This window comes from Elephas maximus, chromosome 11 (assembly GCF_024166365.1).
Source record: "Elephas maximus indicus isolate mEleMax1 chromosome 11, mEleMax1 primary haplotype, whole genome shotgun sequence".
In the NCBI taxonomy this organism is placed as follows: domain Eukaryota; kingdom Metazoa; phylum Chordata; class Mammalia; order Proboscidea; family Elephantidae; genus Elephas; species Elephas maximus.
The window spans coordinates 39,328,188-39,355,914 of record NC_064829.1 but is presented as its reverse complement, the minus strand read 5'-3'; the positions used below and the strand labels follow the sequence as shown (position 1 = coordinate 39,355,914).

The window sequence follows — 27,727 nt, the reverse complement described above, 5'->3', positions numbered from 1 at the left end:
ATTATCGAAGAGTATCATTAATATTACATGCAAGTAAAATTTTGCTGAAGTTCATGCAAAAGCAGTTACAGCAAAACGTAAACAGGGAACTGCCAGAAATTCCAGCTGGATTCAGAAGAGGATGTGGAACCAGGAATATCATTGCTGATGTCACATGGATCTTGGCTTAAAGCAGAGAATATCAGAAGGATGTTTACCTGTGTTTTATTGACTATGCAAAGGCATTCGACTGTGTGGATCATAACAAATTATGAATAACGTTGCAAAGAATGGAATTCCAGAACACTTAATTGTGTCCACACAGAACCTGTACATAGACCAAGAGGCAGTCATTCTAACAGAATAGGGGGATACTGCATGATTTAGAATCAGGAAAAGTGTGTGTCAGGGTTGTATCCTTTCACCATACCTATTCAGTCTGTATGCTGTGCAGATAATCTAGGAAACTGGACTATATGAAGAAGAACACAGCATCAGGATTGGAGGAAGACTCATTAACAACCCGCAGTATGCAGATGGTACAACCTGGCTTGCTGAGAGGGAAGAACAAGACTTGAAGCACTTATTGCTAAAGATCAAACATCACAGCCTTCAGTGTGGATTACACCTCAACATAGAGAAAATGGAAATCCTCACAATTGGACCAATAAGCAACATCATGATAAACAGAAAATAGTGAAGTTGTCAAGAATTTCATTTTATTTGGATCCACAATCAATGCTCATGGAAGCAGCAGTCAAGAAATCAAACAATGTGTTACATGGGGCAAATCCGCTGCAAAAGATTTCTTTAAAGTGTTAAAAAGCAAAGATGCCACTTTGAGGACTAAGGTGCGCCTGTCCCAAGATGTTTTCAGTTGCCTCATATGCATGTGGAGGCTTGACAATGAATAGGAAAGGCTGAAGAAGAATTGATGCCTTTGAATTATGGTGTTGGCAAAAGAATATTGAATACCCCATGTACTGCCAGAATGAACAAATTTCTCTTGGAAGAAGTACAGCCGGAATGCTTATTAGAAGCAAGGATGGTGAGACTGGGTCTCACATACTTTGGACATGTTATGAGGAGGGATCCCTGGAGAAGAACATCATGTTTGTAAAGTAAAGGGTCAGCAAAAAAGTGAAAGACCTTCAGCGAGATGAATTGACACAGTGGCTACAACACTGGATTCAAATATGGCAAAATTGTGAGGGTGGCGCAGGATGGGGTAGTGTTTTGTTCTCTTGTACATACAGTCACTATGCTTGAAACCCACTCAACGACACGTAACAACAACAACATTTCCTTTGGATTGAGTCCTCTCTTGGTAGTGCTGGGCCAAAAGTATAAATATAATAAGGCTCTTGATGTATATTAAACTAAACTTTATAATTCTAAACATTATTTTATTTGAGCTGAACCAATATGTCTCTTTGAGATTATTAATTTTTTTTAATATCTCATCAGGATTTTTATAACCACATTTTAAAAAATGTTGTTACTGGTTTTTTTCTTTTTTTTGCTATTTTTCTTAAAAGTGAAACAACTAAAATTTCTAATGGGAATAAATCAGTAAGTTTTGGTATATATATATAATGGATTCATGCTATAGGAAATCAGTGAATGACTTCTGCATATTTCAACATGGACAGTATACCCACAACATAATGTTGAGTGAAAAAAGCTAGTTACAGAATGATAGATTAAATTTAATTCTATTCATACAAATTTTAAAACATACAGACTGTTACTTTGCATTGTTTATGTACATGCCATATGTCGTAAAATAAGGAAAAGTGGATGAGAATGATACACTTAAACTTTAGAATTTTAGCTGTGGGGAAGATGTGCCTGCAAGGGTTAAGGGAGAGTAACAGAGTTGGGGACAGTTAGAGAGGTGACAACAACACTATCTGGAATGTTTTATTTAAAATATTTGGAATCTTGTGGCAATGGTTGACATTGTTAAATTTGGTATACAAATATTTGTTATATTTTTCTTATGCTTCTGTATGTTTGAAATATTTCTTAATGAAAATTGTTTGTAGCAGACTAGGGAAAATATATTCTTCCGCAATGAGGAGGAAAACAGTATCAATATCATAAGCAGAGTTCCAGTGAGCTTAGAGTATTAAGCTAGCCAGATAAGAGGATATGTTCCTCTCAGATAATTGGAAATGGGTAAGGGTGAGTGTGTACATGTATTTATACCTATTCCTCACTTATTGACTATCTCGTTGTGACATTTCACATTTAGGACAATAGTGAAAATTCTGTCTGGCTATTTTGTGCACTACTGAGGTGGTGAGCATGGCGGCACAGGCTGTGGAGCTCCATTGAGGAGCTCTGGGCAGTCTCTGAGAAGCTGGGCTACGCTGCCCCACATCTTCGCTTTCTCCTACTGGCGGGGGCACTGTGTCCACATGCTGTATAGGGCTGGAATCCTGCGTGGCCAGGGCTCGGGGTAGACACACAGGTAGTACTGAGCCACCTAGTGTCTGTTCTGGGTTCCCAACTCGTATGCGACCTGCGGCCCTGCAGCTCAAAATTGCTGTGGGGTGAGGAGGGTGTTTGGAAGAAATGTGTGCGAGTTTAATGACATCCCAAAGTGAACCGAACTGGGTCTGACGCCTCCGCCTCAGTGGGGCCAGGTGTGTGTCCTGGCTCCCAGCACCCTCACAGGAAGTGTTGAGCTGGAGCCTCGGTGACTCTTCTGGGCAGGGAGGGCAGAGCAGGCTCCAGGAATGTGAAAGCAGGGCTTGCAGAGGTGGGAGTCACACAGCCCGGCTTTATACAGCTTTGTTTTCTCTAAGCCGCCTCCTCTGCAGAGGAATAATCCATAACTGGCCTGGTCACAGTGATGAGCACATCAGTAAATCTTAGCTGTTATTATTTCTTAGGTCATATTTTCTAAATAAAAAAGTAATGATAAATGGATGGTCTGAAAACAGAAAAAAAAAAATTGCTCCATTTTTTCCTAATGCTGTTTTTTGCACAACGACCGGGTTTTTGGAACCTAACTATGTCAATAAATGAGGAGTGAGTGGATATCTTATATTTTAATTTAAAATATGTTTCCTTTGAGGGCAGGTGTTTATAATCATGGCATTTAATTGTGACACTGTTTATTTTTAGGTGAAAAGCAAGCAGCTACTCATGTAAGTCTTGATCAAGAATATGACTCCGAATCTTCTCAGCAGTGGCGAGAACTTGAGGAACAGGTTGTGGCTCTGGTTAACAAAGGAACAATTCCATCCAGTTTCCAACCCACACAATATTGTTTGAACAGTTATTCAGATAACTCAAGATTTCCTCTTGCAGTTGTAGAAGGTGATATACTGAAATTTTTCATTATGTTTTTTTTATTTGTTGCTTTACTTAAAGCAGATTCAAGATAATTTATTGTATACCAAACATTACTGGAGGCTAGGGATGGAAAGATAGTTCAAGAGCCCCAAGTGGTGGAGGCTCTAATGCAGGTGTACACATTAGATTATGAAAGAGGGAATGACATTCTTTGGTACAGAGAAATTGGGTAAAGCTTCTAGAGGAGAAGATTCAAAAACTGAGTTCTGAATAAATGGACATTCACAAAGAGGTAAGGGACATTCTCGGAGTTCCTGGGTGGCTTAGATGGTTAGGCGCTTGACTACTAGCCAAAAGGTTGGCAGCTTGAAACCATCCGGAGATGCCTTGGAAGACAGGCCTGGTAGTCTGCTTCTGAAAAGTCACAGCCTTGAAAACCCTATGGAGCAGTTCTACTGTGCACATATGGTGGTCAGACCCATGAGCTGGAATAGAGTCGATAACAACAACAGACATTCTAGGTAAAAATGCAGAGATAAGAAAGCAAGGTATATTTAGGGAATTGAAGGGTTGGGTGATATGTGAGGTTTATTAAATTTATTAATTTTGGCTTTTATAGAACCAATAACAGTGGAAGTGGCTTTTAGGAATCCTTTGAAGGTTCCGATTTTGTTGACTGATTTGTCATTGCTCTGGAAATTTCAACCTAAAGATTTCAGTGCAAAGGATAATGAAGAAGTTAAAGAACTAGTAAGTTATTAAAAGGTATTTGTAATAAGCATGTTTCAGTTATAGCCTAACAGATACTGTAATAACGTTTCAACTTCTTAGCGAGCTATGCTTATTCTTTTTTATACTTATTTTTCCCCCTAGTTATAAAAATTATGATATATGCTTATTGTTGAAAATTGAGAATACAGGAAAACGTATGAAATAAAGGTAAAGCTGTCTTCTCAGTATCTAAAAATAACAGCTTTAACATTTTGCTATATTACTTTCCAGTCATCTCCATTTGTATATTTTCCCCACATAGTTGGGATCTATGCTGTGTATGTGTATGCATTTCTTTCCTGCTTTTTTCATTCTGTTGTTTTATTTATATATTCTGCTATTAAAATGTCTTAATATTTAATTTTTGCACAATATTTCATATGGATTCTCTGTTATCCCTTGCTGCTGTTTTGGAAGTTTTCCGTTTATTTGCTATCATGGTAATTCTGTGATAAATATTTTTATACATAGCTTTTTATCCTTACTTCTGATTATTGATGTAGGAAAGTTTCCTAGGCATGACATTAGAGGATATTAGGGAATGAATATTTTAGTACCCTGTTGGTTTTCCAAAGTGTCATGCCAGATAACTTCTCACTAGCAGCGTATTGGATTGGGTACCTGATCTTCCCAATAGTAAGCATTATTGTTTAGAAAAGAAAGCTTTGTTGGTGTATATGTAAATATGCTCCCTTACTATTTTATGTCCCATTTCATTGATTTCTAGTGAAGTTTAAGTTCTTGTATTCGTATTTCCTCTTTTGTTACTATATTTATCTTTTCTTATCCGTGTCTGTAATAAGCTCCTTATATGTTTAGATAGAAGCAGGAATAACCTGAAGTAATACTTTTTGTTACCCACCTAATTGTAATAGAAGTAACTTCGATCACTTTTTTTAACCTAGTTATTTAACTCATTAGCTTATTTGCCAGTATCTATTATGTGACTTTTACTTATTTATACTACCTTGCTATATGCTTCTGTAAGGTGGTAAAACAATTGGTTTAGAACTGGGAAATACCCCAACATTTTCTGGTGGTCTGTGAAGACAGAACTTGAAAGAAGGTGTGTGTTATACTAACTCTGATAATTTATAAACTTTAAACTATTTCTCTTTCTCTTGAAGTGCTTTGATTATTTAAAGGTTTCTTAAAGTTTTGCTGAATAAATTCATTGAACCCATTTTGTGATTATTTATACTCATTGTGAATAGTTTGAAGATTCACATTTTCCATGTTTTCTTCTATTATGCATAAGATCACCATGAATCAGAGCTGCCTCGGCAGCTGACACAGCCACAATTCTGATTTAAATATTGGCAACCTTAGCAATTTTTCTAATGTTTTTGAATATCTGGGATACAGACTGGAAGAGTCTGTATCACTCTTGGAAACTTTTTAAAAAGACCTGTTTTTTCTTTAAGTTAGTCTTTGCAATATAGTAGATTTTAAAGGAAGTTTATTAAAGTTAATTAAAATTTTTCATTGTGTTAAAGATTGTATTTTATATCTTATGTATTTGTATATTTCATGTTGTGATGAATAGTATTTTTTTTTAGTAAACAATTTCAATTTCACTTTTCCCTATAAATCTGAAACACCTTGGATTTCTTCATGAGCTTCTACTGTTATGGACTAAGATGCTGAGCTGGAATAAGAAGACATAAATTTTAGTTCTCATATCCAGTAACTAATTTCATGGAAAAAGTAAAATAGTGTTAATGAAGACCATAATGATGATCAAGTTTGTCCTCTGTGTGAGCCAGTTAGCTCTACTTTGTTACGGTAGTCTATTACAAATGTCATTGGTTTTGTGCAAACAGGTCTTTCTTTCTCCTTACTGGGTGCCTTTATTGTCCTCTGCATCCCGCTCTGGCTGTCATATGTTTTCTATGTATAATTAGCCAATTTTGAAGAGGCTGGTAGATGTAAAAGGAAGAAATTTGCCACAAGATTAAATTGAATGACCATTTTGGCCATTTTTGACAACAAACAGCTGAACTTTTTCTTTTTCTCTTGGTGGCTACAAATTTGAACAGATCACTTATCCTCAGATGAGTTGGACTGAATGAAAAAAAAATACTGTATAAAGTTCCTGCTGCTGCATGGATGATGTGGAAATAAAACACTTTACATAGAGCTTAGCACATAGTAGGAACTTAGCAGGAATAGATATTAACTCTTGTTATTATTGGTCTTATGTACTGACATATAGAAATGTTAATAATCTCATGTTTTCTTCATTAGAGTGCATATTTTATAAAGCAAATTTATTTTTCAGGTCACAAGTGAACCTGAAATGATTGGAACTGAAGTTATTTCAGAATTCCTTGTTAATAGTGAAGAATCTAAAGTGGTAATTGTTTTCCTATCATTTTTCTATCCCATACCTTTTTGGAAACCCTGGTGGCGTAGTGGTTAAGTGCTACGGCTGCTAACCAAAGGGTTGGCAGTCCAAATCCGCCAGGCGCTCCTTGGAAACTCCGTGGGGCAGTTCTACTCTGTCCTATAGGGTTGCTGTGAGTCGGAATCAACTCGACGGCACTGGGGTGGGTTTTTGTTTTTTTTAATACCTTTTTATCCTTTCTAAAAGTAAGCTGAAAAACAAATCAATTTATTTAGTTTTTTTATATTCATGTTTTCTTAAAAACTAAAATTTGGAAGACTAGGAAACTCGAATTAATCAAGAGAATATTGGTGGGAAAAGTAGGCTTTCAGTGTTCTTTGATTTGTTAATTTCATAAGAAGCCTAGTACAAAGCTCTTGCTTTCTTCTCAGGGCTAGTATGATAGTGTCACATGATATTTATTTGGCCAGGTATTGTTGAGGATCCAGGCCCATAATTGTTGAATTTAGAGATTTTCTTTTGAAGAAAATGCTCTTAAATAAGAGAAATTAATTGGTGATTTAAAGGTTTAGGTCATGAGTTTATATTTTTGCAACATTACAGAATTTATGTATTGTACTTTTAAAATATTATGAAAACAGATAATGAAAGTGGCTTAAATATCTCCGCAGGCAAGATTAAAGCTCTTTCCCCATCACATAGGAGAGCTGCATGTTCTCGGAATTGTTTATAATCTTGGCACAATTCAGGGCTCCGTGACAGTAGATGGCATTGGTGCTCTTCCTGGATGTCACACAGGTAAAGCTATAGCATTGCTAAACAATTAGAACGCTAATATTTAAAATCATTACACAGCATAAAATGAAAGAAAACGAGGTATTTTCTTTCTTTTTTTTAAATAATAATTCGTTGTGTTTTCAGTGAAAGTTTACACAGCAAATTTGGTTCCCATTTAACAATTTCTATACAAATTCTGCATTTAAATACCAAATTTGTAAATTTTGGGTGATAAACATCAGACAAAATTTGTTTAAAATTAATTGTAATTCATTGCATATTTTAAGTAAATTAAGTGGATATACGAACTTTTTCAAGTCCTTTCCTTTCTCACTTTTATATAACTCAGCTCTTAAACTGGTACCACAGTGTTACGGTTGTCAGTAAAATACAGCTAATTGTTTTGTAAATATATGCATTTACATCATAATTGATATGTCATTTTATGAAATTAGTGGGAGGAGGCCCTGAATTAACTACTGAAATAAATCTCTTGTAACCAGAGTTTTCATGATGTTTTAATGTAGTTCATTATTATGTAAAATGCTAGTAGGCTTCTGGGTCAAATAAGCATAAAGAATGTGGCATTATATATCCAGTCTGGGAACATCCCAGTGGTATTTATTCAGCACAGTGAAGGCTCTGAATAGTCCTGCAGTAAAGATAGTTGTATACCCAAGCTTTTTCAAACATGTGTATATTGCCTGGAAACCTTTAGGAATAATCTCATGTGAATATTAAATAAGTGTAATTTTGATAACGTCACGTAATACTATATTTAATTTTCTTTGTGCAGTCTATTGAGATGATCTAGTTATAATTCAGAAATAATTCAAATTAGTGTGTATATTTGAATATGAGTAAAAGTGTAAAGTTGACCTGTTTGATATTTTGAAATTTGTTTTCTTTGAAAATACTTACCTATTATCATAGCCTGAATTGGCCTCATTCCCTCTCACTGGGCCTAGGAATGGTTTTCTTTCAGATAGCTCTTTTTAGTTAATAAGCATTATGGTTAAATACAGGTTTCAAAGGACTTCTATTCAGTGATGTGTCTTTCTGCAAAATAAGTAAGTCCTAACAGAATGAGAAATTAAATGGCATAGTTGTTAAATATGGAAATAAAATGTACTTAATTTTTTGATTAATTGTGCTAATCAAGAAGCGTCTAGAATTCTGCTTTAGTAAAGCATTTAATTAATCTGAAACGTTTAGTATTCATATATTCAAGCTAAATGGATCTAGTTAGCGTACTAAATTACTTTAGGCCATTGATTGTTTTTCATTTCAGGAAAACATTCCTTGAGTATGTCAGTACGAGGGAGACAGGATTTAGAAATTCAAGGTCCTCGGCTTAACAACACAAAAGAAGAGAAAACATCTATTAAATATGGTCCCGATCGACGTTTAGATCCAATAATCACTGAGGAAATGCCACTATTGGAGGTATCCCACTTTTAAAAAAAATTTTTACGGGCTTTAATAACTTACCTATATCATGAGATGATATTTTGAGTATATTAATTTTAGATTTTGAAGTGATTGATATTACATTGAACAGTACTTTAAAATTATTATTAAGGTAGGACTAAATATATCTAACTCACAAAGGTGGGACAGTCATGTAAATTAGCATTAATTCATAGCCAGGTTATAAAATATAACCCTCAAAATATTAATGAAAATTGGAAGAACATGTCTAAAAGAATACTTTGGTTATTATTAAAATCAATGGTCATTGTTTCTTTTAATTTATAAAAACAGTATGTAGATAAATGCTTGTGAAAAATTCAAGCAATATAGAAGTGTGAAATAAAAAGCAATGTTTCCTTTTACCCTTTTTATATCTCACCCAGTCCTACTTTCATACCATATGAGTTTAAGGTCTTTTAGTATCAAAAGATAGAAACTGATGCTAGCCACATAAGCAAAGAAAGAGGAAATATATTTTAAAGTTGAAGGATTTTGGAATACCTTACGGAAACTAAGGTATACAGACCAAGTCTCGAAGAAGGAAAGGATTCTGTAGCTCCAGGGAATTTAGCAGCAAACATATCTGAGCCTTTAGAAAGCATTGCTTTTGCTGTGATTCTTACCTAACTACCAGTCTTTGTGCTACTTTATTACAAATTTCAAGTTTCTGAGAGAGAAATCTAGCCTACCTTGGACCAGATATCTACCAGAGAGCCAGACCAAGGACAGGGGCATGTGGTATAAACTTGAACACTGGAAGGAGACCCTTCCTCCTGCATCTTCACGTTTCCCTAGTAGGGGACTTGTAAGCTTAACAACCTGCCTTCAAAAGGTGCCTGTGATACCAAATGGGTAGTGGTTTTTTCAGACCTTTCATTGTACCCTTATATATAGTTTTAATAATTATAAATGGAATAATATCACACATGTTAACTTGTTAATGTGTTTTATCCTTTGACTTGCTTTTTGTGTTTAACAATGTAACTTGGGCCATTTTTCATTCAGTGATAATTCCTTTTTAATAGATGCATATGGCATTCCTTTATTTGGGAATTAAAAAAAAAACCCCAAACTCATTGCTGGAGTAGTTTCCGACTCATATCGACCAATAAGACAGAGTAGAACTGCCCCATGGAGTTTCCAAGGAGCGGCTGGTAGATTCAGACTGCTAACCTTTTTTGGTTAGCAGTCAAGCTTTTAACCACTGTGCCACCAGGGCTCCTATTTGGGTATACTGTAATATATTTTAACCATTTATAGATTGATGGGTGTGGTTCTAGTTTTTCATCTGTAGTAAATGTTATGCATATGTTTCGTCCGTGTGTTAGTATAGATTAGACTCTAGAAGTGGAATTACTTGGTCGAAGGGTATACACATTTTAAATTTTGCAGCGTACTACAAAATTATCCTCAGTAACGCTGTAGTAATTTGTCCATCTGAAGTGATTGGGAGTACTCATTGCCTCACATCTGTGCTGTACTGGATGTTGTCAGTTTTTTTCTTTTTTTTAACTTTTGAAAGTCAGATTGGTGAATAATTTACATTTCTCTGATTAATGATAAGTTTGCTCAGTCTTCATGTTTTTTGTCCATATGATTCTTTGTCCTCTTAATTGCCTGTTTATCCCCTTTCAATTGGGTGTTACTTCCCTTTTTCTCATTGTGTGATTTTTGTGGGTATCTGTAGGAGAGGGAGGAACCTTGGTGGCGCAGTAGTTAAAGCACTTGGCTGCTAACCAGAAGGTTGAAGGTTGAAGGTTCGAACCCACCAGCCACTCTGTGGAAGAAAGATGTGGCAGCCTGCATCCATAAAGATTACATACAGCCTTGGAAGCCCGATAGGGCAGTTCTACTCTGTCCTATAGGGTCAGTATGAGTCAAAATCCACTTGACAGAAATAGGTTTGGTTTTTATAGGAGAGGGTAGGTAACACAGTCATGACAATGGTGGTGAGTGGTGTGTGTGTGTTGAGTGAAGGGAATTTCTGAGCTGCATGCGTTGTGCCCAAGTTTAATACTTGCTTAATTATGTTGTATTTAAAGAGTTGTGTAGGGCAAATGAAAAGCTTCTGGACTGACCTGGGTGCCTGTTTCTGGTTTGATAAATACTTTGCACATTTTTGACTTTGATTATGGTGTCTTCCATCATGTTGAGGTTTTTAACTCATGAAGTTATGTCTCATAGCCTTTTGCTTCTGTGTTTCATATTTACTTACAGAGACTTTCTAGTAAAAACTTAGAGTTTTAAATTTTTAATGCGTACATTTTTTTATTCCAAGGCAAATATACTTTTCTGGGTGTCAAGATGGTAGAGGTCAAACTTCGTTTCTAGTTCCAGTAATACTAATTGAATATGGGTTACTCATCATGCGATCTTTCTAATATACTAATATCCTGAAAGTACTCATACCTGTTTGGGTTTCTCGGATGCTCCCTGTTCTGTTCCGTTGATTTCCTCATCTCTTTGTGTGCTGCCACCGTACTGTTGTGCTATCATGTTTTTTTAATCTGGTAAGCCAAGTCTCTCTCAGTAACCATTAGGTTTTTTTTCTTATTTTGCTTGCCAGTTTTGTCCAAACTTATAATCCGTTAGATTTTTTGTTAGGATTGCATTGCTGTAGCTAGGAGTTATAAGGCTGGAGATGAATTGTGGTGAACTGGGATTCAAATGTTGTTTTAGGCCTCTTTGCCGTTATAGTTTAGGAGTCACTAGCAGACATTTTGTTTGGGATTATTTATCTAAGAATTTTCTAGAGCATACTTTCAAAAGGGAAGACTCATTCCTCTGGTTAAAATTGTAGAAATGAAAATCAGTAGAGGCTACCAAAATGCATACTTTTCCGTGATATTATTCACTGTAACTTTCATTAAACTACATCATTTAAATGTTTTGCAGTTAGGATTGTTATATATACTGATTTTTATTTCTGCTCCAAAACTTACTACTGAGTGAGAGTAATATTAGTCTCTTTGTCACATCCTTTTTCCTAAAGTGGAATTGTTAATTATTACATGCTCAGGGTGATACCAAAGAGAATTAATGAAATACTTGTAGACCTGTAGTAAAGAAATGCAGCATCTTAAAAGTATTATTCATTAGAAGTACAGAATGTTTAACAGACAATATAATAATATTTTTTCCCTCCAATGCAGGTGTTCTTTATACATTTTCCTACAGGGCTCCTCTGTGGAGAAATCCGAAAAGCATATGTAGAATTTGTCAATGTCAGCAAATGTCCTCTTACTGGATTGAAGGTTGTTTCTAAACGTCCAGAGTTCTTTACTTTTGGTGGTAATACTGCTGTTCTAACACCACTAAGTCCCTCAGCTTCTGAGAACTGTAGTGCTTACAAGACTGTTGTGACAGATTCTACCTCTGTGTGTACAGCACTCGTATCAGCAGCTTCTTCTGTCGACTTTGGCATTGGCATAGGAAGTCAACCAGAGGTGATTCCTGTTCCTCTCCCTGACACTGTTCTTCTACCTGGAGCTTCAGTCCAGCTACCAATGTGGCTACGGGGGCCAGATGAAGAAGGTGTCCATGAAATTAATTTTTTGTTTTACTATGAAAGTGTTAAAAGGCAACCCAGAATACGGTGAGTATTTTTTAAACTTTTCTGATTTAACTTTTGTGTGTAATATAATGTGCCCATATTCAAGTAAATATTTTGATGTAAATATATTTGTTAACATGTCATTATTAAGAAATTATCCCCTTCCAAATGACAAATGATGTTTATATATGAGGTGGTCCTTAATTTCACTATAAATTCTAAAAAAAAAGGTAGCTAAAAAAAAAAAAATCTTTTTAGTTTCTGTCTATAAGTTTTATGGTTGTTTTATATGATTAAGTACTCTGGCCAAAGTTATTACAAAGTAATGAAATTAAGAGGTACCGTGTATTAAAGAGTGTCATTTGTATATGAAGATAGCCTTTTTTAAAAAAAAAAAATGTATTATTTTGTTCTACCTCTTCTTTTCCTCAGCTCCGTCCTTTTACTTTGAGAATATATGAATGTATGGAAAAAAAGGTGTGATTTGTAGAACAGATGATTCGGATGCAGTTAGAGTAGGTAATCACTGGAAGAAATCAAACCTAACTGGCCCATCCAAGGATCTGTGGCCTTCACATTGTACAATAGAATATTTTATTTATTTTAGTGCCCTTTGTCATTTTTTATGAATTTGCTGTTGTTGTTAGGTGCCGTTGAGTTGGTTCTGACTCATAGCAACCCTGTGTACAACAGAATGAAATTTACAAGATTAAGTAGGAATAATTATGCTCCGTTTATTTTATTTAGTAGAATAGTTAAAATATTTTCTGAGACTTACCGTGAGGTTAAAATGAGATAACGTTTGTGAGTACTGGTATATTTTAGGTCCTTAACAAATGTTAATTCTCCTTAAGAGGACAGAGTGAGTGCTCTGCCTGAAGCAGTCAGGGAAAGCGTTGTGGAATGAAGCAATTGCCAAATGAGCCTCCGAAGGAAAGAAAGATTGAGAATTGGGGTATCCAAGAGAGGTAGGCAAGAAAGTAGCGGGCATTCCAGAAGCAGCTAATGTGTGTGAACGAAGATTTGTAGGTTAGAAAGTAGGAACTCAATGTAGTTAGTTTGGCTGCAGTATGAACACGTGTAAAGGAAATGAAGAGGAATAAATCTGGGAAGGTAAAGCTGTGTTGTGGAAGAGCCTTAAATACCAGACTTGGATTTACTTGCTCAGCATTCTGTAACTTTGTAACCACTGTCAGAGAAAAGGCCTGATCAGGACATTACTACATGGAGATTGTTTTTATGTGCTGTGCAAATGAGTTGGATGAGCAGGCAGAAAGCCTGGTGCCAGGGAGATTGTTTGCTTCCATATTGAGAAGAAAGAAACTAAAGTTAGGCTAACTAGATGATTTTACTTTATTTTGTCTTTGTTTTTTAGACTGTAAATGGCACTGAGAGTGATCAGTTTTTTAAATCTTTATTTGGAATTAGAGACCATAACACAGGGAGAGGTCTTGATTAAATCTGCATTTTTTTCACTTCAGTCACAGAATATTAAGACACACTGCAGTTATTTGTACCAGCCGGTCTTTGAATGTACAAGCTACTGTATGCAGAAGTAATTCTCTGGAAGATGAAGAAGGCAGAGGAGGCAATATGTTAGTCTTTGTAGATGTGGAGAATATCAATACCGTAAGTGGGTTTATAATTGATTTTGTTTTTAATTGTATTTGAAATGTTATCTTGGTTTTTAGTAATGGATTTTTTCCTTCCTGAGACAGCGTAAGCTGGAAATTTGAGAATGCTAATTTTTTTTTTTTTAATATAGAATAGGGTGTGAACACATCTTAATTCTCTGTTAGCTTTAATTTTATCCTTAAGTCTGTGTTCAAATAAAGGTTGTGCTGTCTTTAACATGGTACATATTCACGATACATAGCTCCATGTGCTAATAAGTTAATCCAAAAGAGATCTCATTGAAAATAATCTGTTGATGTAATTAAATTTATGAAGTTCTTTTAGGATTTCACATTCATTATTAATTTTCTAACCTTCACGTACACATTTCCACAGTGCTGTTTCCTTTATAAGGTATTTCAAAAATCTTGCCACTCCTGTGCACTCTGAATATCAAAATGAATATTCTGAAGAAAGGAATGTGATTTTAAGATTAAACGATTGATTCAGTTCACAGACTTACTCAGAGTATTTCTTACTAGTTTTGTGCTGTCCTTTGCTTTTACCTTCATGAATTTATAAGGCCAGTCCTGTTTTTTTTATTCAGGGCTAATGTGCTGATACTTTATTGCTCTTCAAAAAAAAAAAAAAAAAATCAGTATCTTTTATTACTCTAATAAGAGTAAGAACATTTTAATAATTTCAAATTGCAAATGATCTCTGACTCAGTAAAAAATTATATACAACTTAGGCAACTTTATGTGCTTTTGCTATACATTCTGTTTTGTAAGTTTATGTTCTTGTGTTATTTGGATCTTACCTTAATGGAAATAAGATATCGTAAAGATGAGAAGAAATAAAAATTCTGATTAAAAATTGGCAGCAAATAATTTTTGATCTCTTTAATACTAGCAGTAACTTATTATGATAGGCCATAGAAACTAGAAAGAATGCTTTTTTCAGTATTGTAAAAGCTGCCACTAAGAGTGCATTATAGTTAAAAATATTTCTTGGTAAAATGTTGACTTACGTATTTTAAGAATGTTTGGAGTATTATCCATGAGGATGGTGCTCCATTAAAAAACCATCCGTATGAGAACAAAAGGTCAACAATTACCCTACAGCAAAGATGAGAAGGTAAGGGGACAGGGAAACTAGACTGCTGGAAACAGAACAGCCAGACACAATTAAAGAGAGCATTGATGCACTGTGAAAAATATAACTATTGTCACTGAACAATCCGTGTAGAAATTGTCAAATAGGAACCTCATTTGCTGTGTAAACTTTCACCAAAAATAAAATATTATTAAAAAAAAAACTTAGAGAAGAATTTAAATAAGAAACTTTCTACTATATATTGTTAACCTTATTTAAAAATGTAAATTTCATGTTGTTGGTTAATTGATACTAATTTTGATAGCAATGTCTGAATATTGTTCTTACTGGAATATTCTAATTTAGTGCATTTAAATCCTGAATGACCGTTGTATCTCTTTGACAGAGTGAAGCAGGTGTTAAGGAATTTCATATCGTACAAGTGTCAAGTAGTAGCAAACACTGGAAGTTACAGAGATCTGTAAATCTTTCTGAAAACAAAGGTGTGTGCCTTTTTTTCCCCTTCGTAATAAATTCTGACACTTTTGCTGTTGATTTTTCATAGTAGTACCAGAATATCATAAGATTATTGGGGTATTTGTTATAATCAACTTTTTAAAGACTTAAATTATGCTTTCCTTAGCTTATGTGACTAAATCAAATTACCTACCCTTATCCTCTCCTGTCTTTTTATTCTCTTTCACCACACCTTCTCTACTTGCATTTTCTTCTTTTTCTTTTTAGTTGTGAAATCAGTGCCTGAGTACATGCTCACTGTCAAAAATTAAAACAGTATAGGTATAGAGTAGAATTTGGAAGTTTCTCTTTGTTTCCTTCACCATTGGTAGATACCGTTTACCAGCTGGTTTTTCTATATATTCCCATATCTGTATGACATTCAAGCAACCATTTACTGAGTGCTTATTATCCGCTACACATTGTGTTAAATGCTCCATTGACATTCTCACATTCAATTATAGTGTACACTAAGAGGTAAGTACAATTAGTGTTCTTATTTTACAGATGAGGAGTCTGAAGTTAGAGGATTTAAGTACTTGCTGACAGTTACACAGCTCTTTATTAGCAGAGTCAGGATTCAAACACAATTCCAGTCTTTCTCTGCATGCACATATAAACCCATATGTTCAAGTACACATTCTTAAGCACACTCTCATACAGATATAAGCTGGTGACTCATCAGGCAGACTCTTTTATATACAACACTGTGATCATTGTGTGTACATCCTTGTGTACCTCTGTGCACTTAAACAAGTATTTCTACAGGATAAATATACCTGGATTTGGTCAAGAAATATGCACACTTTAAACTTGTGATACATATTGATGAATTGTTTTCCAGAGCATTTCTATTAATTTATCATCCCTTCAGTGATATATGAGCATGCCTAGTGCTTTTAAGAGTGGGGTAAAACTGGCAAAATGGTATTTTTTCTTACTGGAATAGAATTGTATGTTTCAAAAGTTATAAAAATGTTTAAACCCTTAGCTTCACGTTAATCCTTATTTTTAAGATTTATACAAAGGAATTCAAACCGTGGGAAAATCCATGTAGCCAGAGAAACTTATTGCAAGATTATGTTTAATAGGGAAAAATTCAGTGTAGTTTCAGTATAAATTATACTACAACTCAGATTATTTTGCAGTCATTAAAATATGTTAGCATTTAAAAGTACCTGTGATAGTGGGAGGAAATCCTGGTGGCGTAGTGGTTAAGTGCTACAGCTGCTAACCAAAAGGTTGGCAGTTCAGATCCACCAGGCGCTCCTTGGAAACTCCGTGGGGCAGCTCTGTCCTGTCCTTTCAGGTCGCTATGAGTCAGAATGGACTCGATGGCAACAGACAAGGGCAAGGTGATAGTGCGAAAACGCACCATAGCAAAATATATGCTATATATATAGTATTGATATAAATTATACATGTGAAAGAGAATGAAGAAATGAGAGTGGTGGGATTGTAGACTCCCCATCACCAAGGTGTGACCTTTGAAACTTTCTGTGTCTCTAATGTCATATACACACACATATCAACATGTATTTTGAGAAAATTGGTTGTTAACTCTTTTTAAGAGCTCAGTGAAGATTCACTTCATTGAGATAAAAATAAAGACCATTTTTCATTAATATTATTTATGATTATGAATTATCCAGTTTGACTAAAGAACTCTGAATAATGAATTAGGTTTTACTCTGCCATAAGTTGAAAAAGATCTTTGAAATTGTTTTTTCTTTTTAGATGCCAAACTTGCCAGTAGGGAGAAGGGAAAGTTTTGCTTCAAGGCAGTAAGATGTAAGGAAAAAGAAGGTAAATTCATTTTGCTTTCATACTTTCTTAAATGGTCCTTTTATATTTCATGCCAATGATATGATTAGTTTGTTTTCCCCTGTTTTTTAGCTGCTACACAGTCCTCAGAAAAATATACCTTTGCAGATATCATCTTTGGAAATGAACAGGTATGCAAATAAGCACAATAGTGTTTGATTTAAAAAGTCACAGTTCCGGGATATCTGGCTGTTTGGACAAAGCCGTTGCTTCAGTAATCCCCAGGCTCTTTGGAGGATGAACATCTGAACTTCGTTCAGTTTTGCAACCTGCCTTTACTCCCCAAAACAAACCAAAAATCTGTATAAACCATACCATTTTAATTAGTTATTTCAAATTAACTTTGTTTTGAGAATATTTTATATCACTTGAAACAAGTATAGTCCTTGGGGTTAAAAAAGAAACAGGATTATATGAAGGAGTCTGTTTATCAGGGAACGTGGTCACAGTGGAACATATAGGTGATAATCTCCTGGATTTTGACATATCCTGTGGTTCTGAAACCAAGATAAAATGCTAGATACATAAGGCTCAGTTGTGATTTTAAATGTGTTGTTGTCTAGGGCAGAATCACCGAGAACAGTGGTTTTCAAACTTTATAAAATAGAGTATGTATGCATCACCTGGGGGTCTGCAAATTCTGATTCAGCAGGACTAGTGGGACCTACTGGGAGGACCTGAGATTCTAAATTGCTCTAAGCTCCTAGGTGATGTTGAGGCTGTCAGTCTGCGGACACTATTTTTGAGTATCAAGGGCCTAGAAGATTTTGTAAAAAATGTAAGTTTTGCCTTGCCCCCCTAAAGCTCTGGTTCATTATTTCCTGGGTAGAGCCTAGGAATATGCATTTTCAACCCTGCAGATAATCTGAAGAGGTGATCTGGGGACATGCCTTAAGAAGCTTTGGACTGAGGGTGTAAAATTGCATATAACTGTGTGCTGTTACTAGCATTATTTCTTTTTTGTGCTCTTCTTGGTAATTCCAAACATCCTTATACTTTAGTACTTATACCATTTACCTTCATCTGACTCACTCTTTGTAACTGTCTTTTGACCATTTTAGGAAGGAGCTATTTAGAAATATCTCAAGCCACCAAGAGCCCAGTAATTCTAAAGCGTGTATTAACTTTTGGAGAGATACTATGCTTCCTGAATGGTTAAATTTAGCTTTCAGCTTTTTTTTTTTTTTAACCAGGTTGAGAAGATTTCAGTTGTTTGTTTTGTTCATTTTTTTTTTTAATTTTAGAAACATCAGTAGCATCCTTAAATTACATTAAGGTTGCAATTAATTATATTTGTTGCTAAGTAATTCTGTATAAGTGCACTGAAAAGGCGGATGCAAAGACATTTTCCCTTTTGATGAATTTAGTTGAGTGAGTAGGATTTACCAGGTACTATATGAGAAATTTTCTCTATATATGAGAAATTCTCTCTATATGAGAAAACTATAGGAACAATGTTTTACTAGTAAAAGTTCATTCCTAAGGGGAAATATGTGTATTGATTAATGTTTAATAATTAACTCTAAGGTTAACATGCATGTAATACAGCCTATAATGCAGTAAACCATAAGGGTAGAGGTTTTATTAGGAAGCACAGTGTTTCATTAATTACGGGAAATTCCCTGAGTCCGCTTACAATTCTTTTCTCATGCTTTCTCCCTTCAAATATAAAGATCAAGTTAATGCCAACGACCATTTGAATTTTTTTCCATTGGATAGTGCCTAATGTTCTAAGTATTTGAATGAGAAATACTTCAATTACCTTAATAGTTAAAAAAAAAAAAAAATCCTTGCTTTTCAATACCTTATTTATTTACTTAGAGATTATTCATCCTCCGTGGATGCTTGGAAGGTCAAAGCTAGTATCACCAGAGTATAGTTTAATTATTTTGAGGTGATAGCTTCAACGTTCAGGATAATTTGTACCAATTTTTTTTTAGGTGTTTAAGTCTTAAAAGTGGCTTCCCTGTGTTCAGCCAAATTGATGGTGCTGACAGAAGATTATTGAATAAGCCTTTTTAGTATATAAAAGTTACAGAAATACAAGTTTTGGCAGGGTATATTTAATTAAAACTAAATATAAGTGATATAAATATAATTTTTAAAAATACTGTGTTTTTGGTGAAAATTAACACAAGTAATTAATTAGATTCTCATTTAACAATTTCTGTACATTACTGTTCAGTGACATTAGTTACATTTTTCATGATGTATCAGCGTTCTCATTATTCCCATTCTGGTTGTTCCATTTCCATTAATCTAACTTCCCTGTCCCCTGCTACCTTTTCATCTTGATACAAATGTAATTTTTGACAAGGTATGTGTATATATATGTGTTTTTTTAATCTAAAATATTTATGTAGACATGATTTTCTTTTAACAGATAGTAAGCTCAGCAAGCCCGTGTGCAGACTTCTTCTATCGAAGTTTATCCTCTGAGCTGAGAAAACCGCAGGCCCAGCCTTCTGTGCACGCAGAAAAGCAGCCGTTAGAGGATGCAGTGAGATTGATTCAAAAGTGCAGTGAGGTGGATTTGAATATTGTTGTATTATGGAAGGTATGTGTTACTAAAATATTTTAGCAAGCCTTGTTTATAGATACTTGTCTTAGGCTGAAGGACAAATGTAAGCTGCTGTTTATACTTGGTTTTCTGCTTAAATATTCCAGTTTCAATTATAGGGTTGCTGTGAGTTGGAATCGATTCGACAGCAACAGATTCCATTTTTTTGTTTCTTTAAATAACTTTTTTTAGTGGTTCTATAATGACTTTTTTTTTTGCTGAAAGAAAAGATTCATTAAAATCAAGTGATTTTCTTGCATGTGTTACTGTTACTTATGTATTTTACTGATAATAATATTCAGTGTTTTATTATGGCCATTTTCAAATACTCTACAGAAAGAAAATTAACACATGAACCCATAAAAACCAAACCCACTGCCATCGAGTCGGTTCCAATTCATAGCGACCCTATAGGACAGAGTAGAACTGGCCCGTGGAGTTTCCAAGGAGTGCCTGATGGATTCGAACTGCCAACCTCTAGGTTAGCAGCCATAGTACTTAACCACTATGCCACCAGGGTTTCCACGTGAACCCATAGGTACCTATTAATCAGTAGCCATTAATTTGCGTGCTATTCTTATTTCATCTCTTTTTATTTCTACTTCCCTTTATTTATTTTTTTTGCTGTAGTATATTAAAAACAAACAGACAGAAACAACTAGACACAGTATTTTATCTGTAAATGCTTTTGTATGTACATTTAACAGTTGAGGACTTTTTCATTTAATATAACCCCACACACAATATCACTGTCTTGCTCAACCAAATTAACTATAACCCCATATTGGTTATTTAATTGTTGGTCTGTGTTCAGTATTTCCAGATTATTTGAAAATATTTAACTTAAAAAAAATCAAATCCATATAAGATTCATGCGTGGCATTTGATTGGTACCTCTTTAGTCTCTCTTAACCTGTAACAGTTTTCCTTCTTAAAATATTTATTTGTTGAAAAAACTAGGTCAGTCATTTTTCTGCAGAATTCCCCACATTCTTCATTTGTTTGATTTTGTATCCTTATGGCATTAGTTAACTTTTCTTCAGCTCCTATACTGATAGTTAGATTGAGAAACTTAATCGGACTTGTGTTTAGTCATCCGCATGTCCTAGTTAATGCTGTGTACTTGGAGCTGCATCACCTCAGGAAGAACAGAATGTCTGGTGGTCCCATCTTCGTGACCATTGATTGGTGAGGTCAGGCGATGACAGACATATCCATCTTATTATATATATTCCCTATTAATCTTTCATGTAATGACTTTGACAGCCATTTATGATCATTGTCTAGATTTATTATTAAGGTTTGCAAAACGATGATTATCTAATTCTGTATTTCTTCTGTATTTATTAGTTGTAATTCTTCTGTAAAGAAGCACTATTTGATTACCCTCAAATATAACCTATACAGGAAATACAATGTAAATGCTCAACTCTTTTTCCTTTATTTATCAAATCCTCAAATAATGGGTTGGTGCCCTAGCAACATGCCAAGGTGATCATTGAGGAGTTTTTTTTATTTGCATCATTATGAATTCATGGATTTTTATATATTTGATGTTTCAGTTCATTGCAGTCATTATTTGATGATAAAATTAATATTTTGCCACTGGGAGCCCTTTAGATTACCTCCTGTATCCTTTTGATGTGACTTCATTAGTTTTCACTAGTTTCTTTGCTCTGAGGTGGAACAAACTTGAAAGCAGCTATTACACTTGTTGTTGTCGTTAGGTGCCGTCGAGTCGGTTCCAACTCGTAGCGACCCCCATGCACAACAGAACGAAACACTGCCAGGTCCTGCGCCATTCTTAGAATTGTTGTTATGCTTCAGCTCATTGTTGCAGCCACTGAGTCAATCTACCTCATTGAGGGTCTTCTTCTTTTCCGCTGACCCTGTACTCTGCCAAGCATGATGTCCTCCTCCAGGGACTGATCCCTCCTGACATGTCCAAAGTATGTAAGACGCAGTCTCGCCATCCTTGCCTCTAAGGAGCATGCTGGCCACACTTCTTCCAAGACAGATGTGTTCGTTCTTTTGGCTGTCCATGGTATATTCAATATTCTTTGCCAATACCACAATTCAAAGGTGTCAACTCTTCTTAGGTCTTCCTTATTCATTGTTCAGCTTTCACATGCATATGATGCGATTGAAAATACCATGGCTTGGGTCAGGCACACTGTAGTCTTCAGGGTGACATCTTTGATCTTCAACACTTTGAGGAGGTACTTTGCAGTAGATTTGCCCAATGCAGTGCGGCTTTTGATTTCTTAGACTCCTGCTTCCATGGCTGTTGATTGTGGACCCAAGTAAAATGAAATCCTTGACAACTTCAGTCTTTTCTCCGTTTATTATGGTGTTGCTCATTGGTCCAGTTGTGAGGATTTTTGTTTTCTTTATGTTGAGGTGTAATACATACTGAAGGCTGTGGTCTTTGATCTGCTATTACACTTAGTATTCCTCATTCCTTTTGGTGGGATTTACTTCTGGATGCTGGGAGTACTCATTGATACTGGTTTGTCCTTCTATACTTTTTAAAAGGACAGAGCTAGAGATAGTATAAAAAAAACCAAACCAAACCCACTGCCATCGAGTCGATTTTGACTCATAGCTACCCTTTAGGACAGGATGGAACTGCCCCATAGAGTTTCCAAGGAGCACCTGGCAGATTTGAACTGCCGACCTCTTGGTTAGCAGTCGTAGCACTTAACCACTATACCACCAGGGTTTCCCCAAGGATAGTATAGGTTTTAGAAAAAGAAAGAATAAATTGAGAGTTATTAAGCATATTTCCAGAATGAATCCTAGATTAAGCTTATTTCCAATTCACATTGAAGAATATAAGGTTTTTACTTAATATTTTTACTTCTTAATTTTTCATACTCTAGAAATTCTTGTTCCTGTTAACTTTAACATGATCACTTATGTGCTTCATTCTCCAGAGTATCTGTAGAGTGAACTTACAAAGCCAGGTATGTTAGAGAGATCTAGTTTCATTATTGTCTCTTCCCCTGCTGTTTTCAAGAACATAGGTAAACATTTTTTGTTTTTGGTTTATCCTTTCTTACTTCTGAAAATATGAGCAAATATATGTATATATCTTACACAGAATATAGCATGTTATATCCCTTTTCCTGCGCCTTTGCATTTTTACTTAGTATATCCTAGAGATGACTCTTTGATCCTCCTTATTACAGCTGTTTAGTGGTGCAGTGGTTAAGCACTCAGCTGCAAACTGAAAGGTTGGTGGTTTGAACCTACCAGCCGCTCTGTGGGAAGAAGATGTGGCGGTCTGCTTTGAGAAAGAGTTACAGCCTTGGAAACCCTGTGGGGCAGTTCTACTCTGTCCTGTCGTGTTGCTGTGAGTCAGAATCGACTTGACAGCAGTGGGTTTGGTTTGATTTGGTATTCTATGAAATTTATTCATGGACATTTTGGTTCTTTCTAATGCTTTGCTATTAGAAATAGCACTGCCTTGTACATAATGCATTTTTTTACTTGACTAGGTATTGTTAGTATAGATTCCTAGAAATGGAATTGCTGGGTCAAAGGGTAAATGCATAAGCAATTTTGCTAGCTATTCACCTCTAAAGAGGTTGTTCCATTTTGAATTTCTTCAATCATCTGTGAGTACATGTTTTCCTCATTGGTAGAGTATGTTTTCACACTTTGTATTTTGCTTATTTGATACATGAGAAATGGATTTCATTGTGATTTTAATTTGTATTCTCTTATTAGGAGTAGGCCAGGCATCTTTTCATATGTTTAAGGGCCATTTCCTTTTTTTTTCCTCTGTGAACTGTTCATGTTTTGCCCATTTTTCTATCACATCGATTGTCTTTTTGGAAGTTGTTTTTATAAAAGGATACTAGTCTTTGGTGATATAAATTACAAACATTTTCCCAATTTCTGTTTACTTTGATTGCATGCGTGTATGTGTATTGTGGGGGTTAACTTTATTATTCTTTTCCTTTATTGTTTTTGGGTCGTTGTAGGAAAACTTTCCTCACTCCCATGTTGTAAAGGAATTCAACCTTGTTTTTTTCTAGTATTTGTAGTTATTTCTTCTCTTCCATCTCCTCCTTGTCCTCGTCTTGTTTTTGTCTTCTTTTTTACATTTAAATATCTGACCCGTTTGAATTTATGCAGTGTGAAAAATTGATACAGTTTTTCTCATTTACTATATGGTTATCCAGTTTTTCTAACACAACTCAATTGAGATACTTTCATTTTTACATCCTAATTTTTCATGTGTCCTTAGATCCACTTCTGGATTTCTGCTGTGTTCCATGGGTGTGAAAATTCCTATGCCAGTTCCACACTATTTAATTGTAAAGGGAAAGCAAGGATTTTTGTTGTTTTGCTCACTACTGTATCCCCAGCAATTAAAACCAGCTACCTTACCTACTGTAGCCACTCAGTGAATACTGGTTGAGTGAATAAATGAGATTGTTTAGGCATTAGTTTTCCCTAAAGTCAGACTGAACTATATAATACAGAGGAATTTTTTATATTTTTAAAATTTTGTATAATCTGCGTGTATCACCTATTAAAAAAAATTGCTTCTTAATATAAACCAACCATCATTAAAAGTATAGTAGAACCTTGGCGTTTATAGTTGTCACTGCACAAGTTCATGCTGTGTAATAATTTGTAATATTTCTGAAATGAGTTTTTGAATAATATATGCTGTTCTGTACTCATTGTTATATCCATAGTAACCTTGATTGAAAAAAATGCCCCTGAACAAAAGCCCTAGTAATATTACTCAGCACATGAAGAAAATGATCCAAAATTATGATGATTCTTGTCTAGAAAATGGAAGTTTGAATAGAATAGAGAATGGAATATTAAATATGGTAGTGGCTGGTATCTATGGTAAGTTTATCATTTACTCAGTTGAGAAAGCACTTGGTAGATTTTCTTCAGTGATGGCTCTAGGTAATGCAAAAATGACCTGTTTAGTTAAAGGAAACTTGAAAAATCTTAAAAATGTGAGTAGGATGGACAAAGAAGCATAGGACTCTTGAATAAAATCAATTCAGGAGGAAACTAAAAACTTGCACAAACATTTTTTTCATTTTATTCAATATTTTTTATTTTTTAGATGAAGATTTACAGAGCAAACTAGCTTCTCATTAAACAATAAATATACATATTGTTTTGTGACACTGGTTGCCAACCTATAACATGTCAACACTCTTCCCTTCTTGACCTTAGGTTCCCCGTCATCAGCTTTCCTGTCCTTTCCTGCCCTCTTGTCCTTGCCCCTGTTTAGTCTCATTTTGTTTTACGGGCCTGTCTAATCTTTGGCTGAAGGGTGAACCTCAGGAGTTGCACAAACATTTGTGCGAAAAAGACAGGTGGACAAGGTTCATAGTGCAATTTGATCATAGTGCAACCTGAATCAAGAATAAAAATTGTTCTGAGAATTTAAGCTTTTGTACTTGCGTAATGTGACAATAACAGTATGTTGTAGCCATTTACAGATTATGTTTTCTCCAGGACAGAAGCAGTTCAAGAGGGAGAAGAAAAGAGTTATATGCTGGAACAAGTGTTTTAATATAGATGAAATCAGCTCACTGTATTGGAAGAAAAAGCCATTTTAAGGCATACTTATATTTATGGTCTGCAAGAATGTCGCATTTTCACTTACAGGGTTTATGATTATACTCACTGGCTTTGCTCTACGATATGATTAAACTCTTGAGCATTTCAGAAGCAAGAATGTAAGAATAAGAGCCTTTTGCTTGTATATTGTCCAATAAAAAAAAATTCGTGTTATAGTATAGTTCTTTTGAACAGGTTTCTTAAGAGTTCTAGGGAAAATTGGAAAGGATTTCAAAGTATGTCTCTCATATATCCAGGCTAACTGGATATTTTGTTGAGGCAAAAGAGATAGTTTCCTTTTTTTTGATTGAACAAATAAATAAAAGGAGAAAGGCTGACATAACCATGAGTGCGATAGTTGACAGGTATTACCCATAATATTTCTGCCTTCCATGAGATACTGGGTTGGTTACTTTTGTGGTTACCACCACAAAGGGTAACATTTTTGTGCTTTGTATTTTACAGGCGTACGTTGTGGAAGACAGTAAACAGCTTATTTTGGAAGGTCAGCATCATGTTATTCTTCGCACTATAGGAAAAGAAGCCTTTTCATATCCTCAGAAACAGGTAATAGCATAGTTCATAGCTTGTTTTTGAGTTTTCCTGCGAGCTTGTGGGCTTTTTGATTTGTTTGGCTTTTATGTTTTTGGACGGGTCTGGTTTATGCAGGCATTGTGTTGGAATTTGGAGGGGGCGCAGTTGATAGCAGAAAACTGATTAAAATTAGAAATGAATGTAAATCGATTTTAAAATGCTTTAGCATCTTTATAAGAGTGCTAAGATGCATTTATAATCTTGGGATTACCTTAGATATGTTCTACATTGAATCTACAATTCAAAGCTATAAAAGGAATTGATTTGCTTAAGAGGAGGGGAAGCAGATTCTCTGTATTTTCTTATTTGTAATAGGGTCACACCATTGCAGCACCCCAAGGGGCATATTGTAAAATGTGAATGGTGGCCTCTGGAGTTGGGCAGCAGCTGGTAATAATATACTTTCTTATTTTTCCTAAAGTACTATTTAATCTTACCAAGAAAATTCTTAAATATGAATGAAACTTAAGCACATTTAGGCCAGTGATTCACACAGTGACTGTGCATTGTGTTAATGTTGTTGTTAGCTGCCAGAGTCGGCCCCTGACTTGCAGTGACCCCATGTGCATTCCCATGATGGTTGTGGATCTGATCCATGTGATCCATAGGGTTTTCATTGGCTTATTTTCAGAAGTATGTCGCTAGGCCTTTTCTTCCTAGACTGTCTTACTCAGGAAGAAAGCTGTGCTGTAATCTGTTCGGCATCATAGCAACGTGCAAGCCACCAGTGACAGGCAGGTGGTAGCAGCACATGAGGTGCATTGGCCAGGAATTGGACTTGATAATAGGTCTTAATTTTCAGGCTTCTTTCCATTATTTTTGACAACTTTTTATTTTGAGATAATTTTCAAACTTAAAGTTGCAAGAGTAGTATAAAGAACTCCTTACACCTTTCACTCGGGTTCACTGGTCGTTAACGTTTTGCCACCTTTGCTTTATCATTCTTTCTGTGTTTCTGTATGTATTAATTTATTTTTCTTAATCATTTTCAAATAATTACTTTCGTCCACGTCATGCATTGCATTTGGTTGTCATGTTTCTTTAGCCTTCTTTAATCAAGGACAGTTTCCCAGCTTTTCTTTGTCACTTATGACATTGACGTTTTTGAAGCGCATGAATTATTTACTCGTCTCATGTTTCCTCATTATTAATTCAGATTATACATTTTTGGTAGAAATACTATATAAATGATGTTACATCATACTCAGCATATTACATCAGAAGGCATATGATACTAATTTGTCCTGTTATCAATGATGGATCATGTGATTAAGGTGATGTCTGTCAGGTTTCTCCACAGTAAAGTTACATAATAAGTAAATTGTGGGGATCTAATTTGGGACTACGTAAATGTCTGGTTTCTCATCAAACTTACATCCAATAATTTATCACCACTGATGATTCTACAACTCAATTTTTACTTTGATGGTTAATTACACAATGGTAATCAGATCTATTTATTGCTTATTTTTAAAAAATGTTGCTTTTTCCTCTTTGCTTAATATAAAAAATTCTGAGCTTTATTTCAGAATTTCATGAACTTTTGAAAATTTGAGACATGTCAAACAATGGCAAGGCAGCATTTAGAAAATTAAATAAAGTAATTTATATAAAATTTACTCCATGGTTATGTTCCCATTTTATATACTATGTATGGCATTACATTTGTATTTGTATATCACTTTTAAAACATGTATTCTCTGCTTCGAAGGCC

General features: G+C 35.0%; 1 protein-coding gene across 3 annotated transcripts in view; it reads left to right on the top strand.

The window, feature by feature from the left end:
* Window positions 1-27,727, top strand: part of TRAPPC8 (trafficking protein particle complex subunit 8) — a 108,110-nt gene that overhangs the window by 65,789 nt on the left and 14,594 nt on the right. For all 3 annotated transcript variants that reach the window (XM_049900026.1, XM_049900024.1, XM_049900025.1), the window contains exons 15-26: window positions 3,115-3,309; window positions 3,905-4,035; window positions 6,338-6,412; window positions 7,075-7,201; window positions 8,472-8,626; window positions 11,806-12,248; window positions 13,688-13,835; window positions 15,322-15,418; window positions 17,169-17,237; window positions 17,328-17,386; window positions 19,639-19,812; window positions 25,885-25,986. In XM_049900026.1, coding sequence (XP_049755983.1) covers window positions 3,115-3,309; window positions 3,905-4,035; window positions 6,338-6,412; window positions 7,075-7,201; window positions 8,472-8,626; window positions 11,806-12,248; window positions 13,688-13,835; window positions 15,322-15,418; window positions 17,169-17,237; window positions 17,328-17,386; window positions 19,639-19,812; window positions 25,885-25,986 — 1,775 coding nt within the window. The remainder of the gene's footprint in view (window positions 1-3,114; window positions 3,310-3,904; window positions 4,036-6,337; window positions 6,413-7,074; window positions 7,202-8,471; window positions 8,627-11,805; window positions 12,249-13,687; window positions 13,836-15,321; window positions 15,419-17,168; window positions 17,238-17,327; window positions 17,387-19,638; window positions 19,813-25,884; window positions 25,987-27,727) is intronic.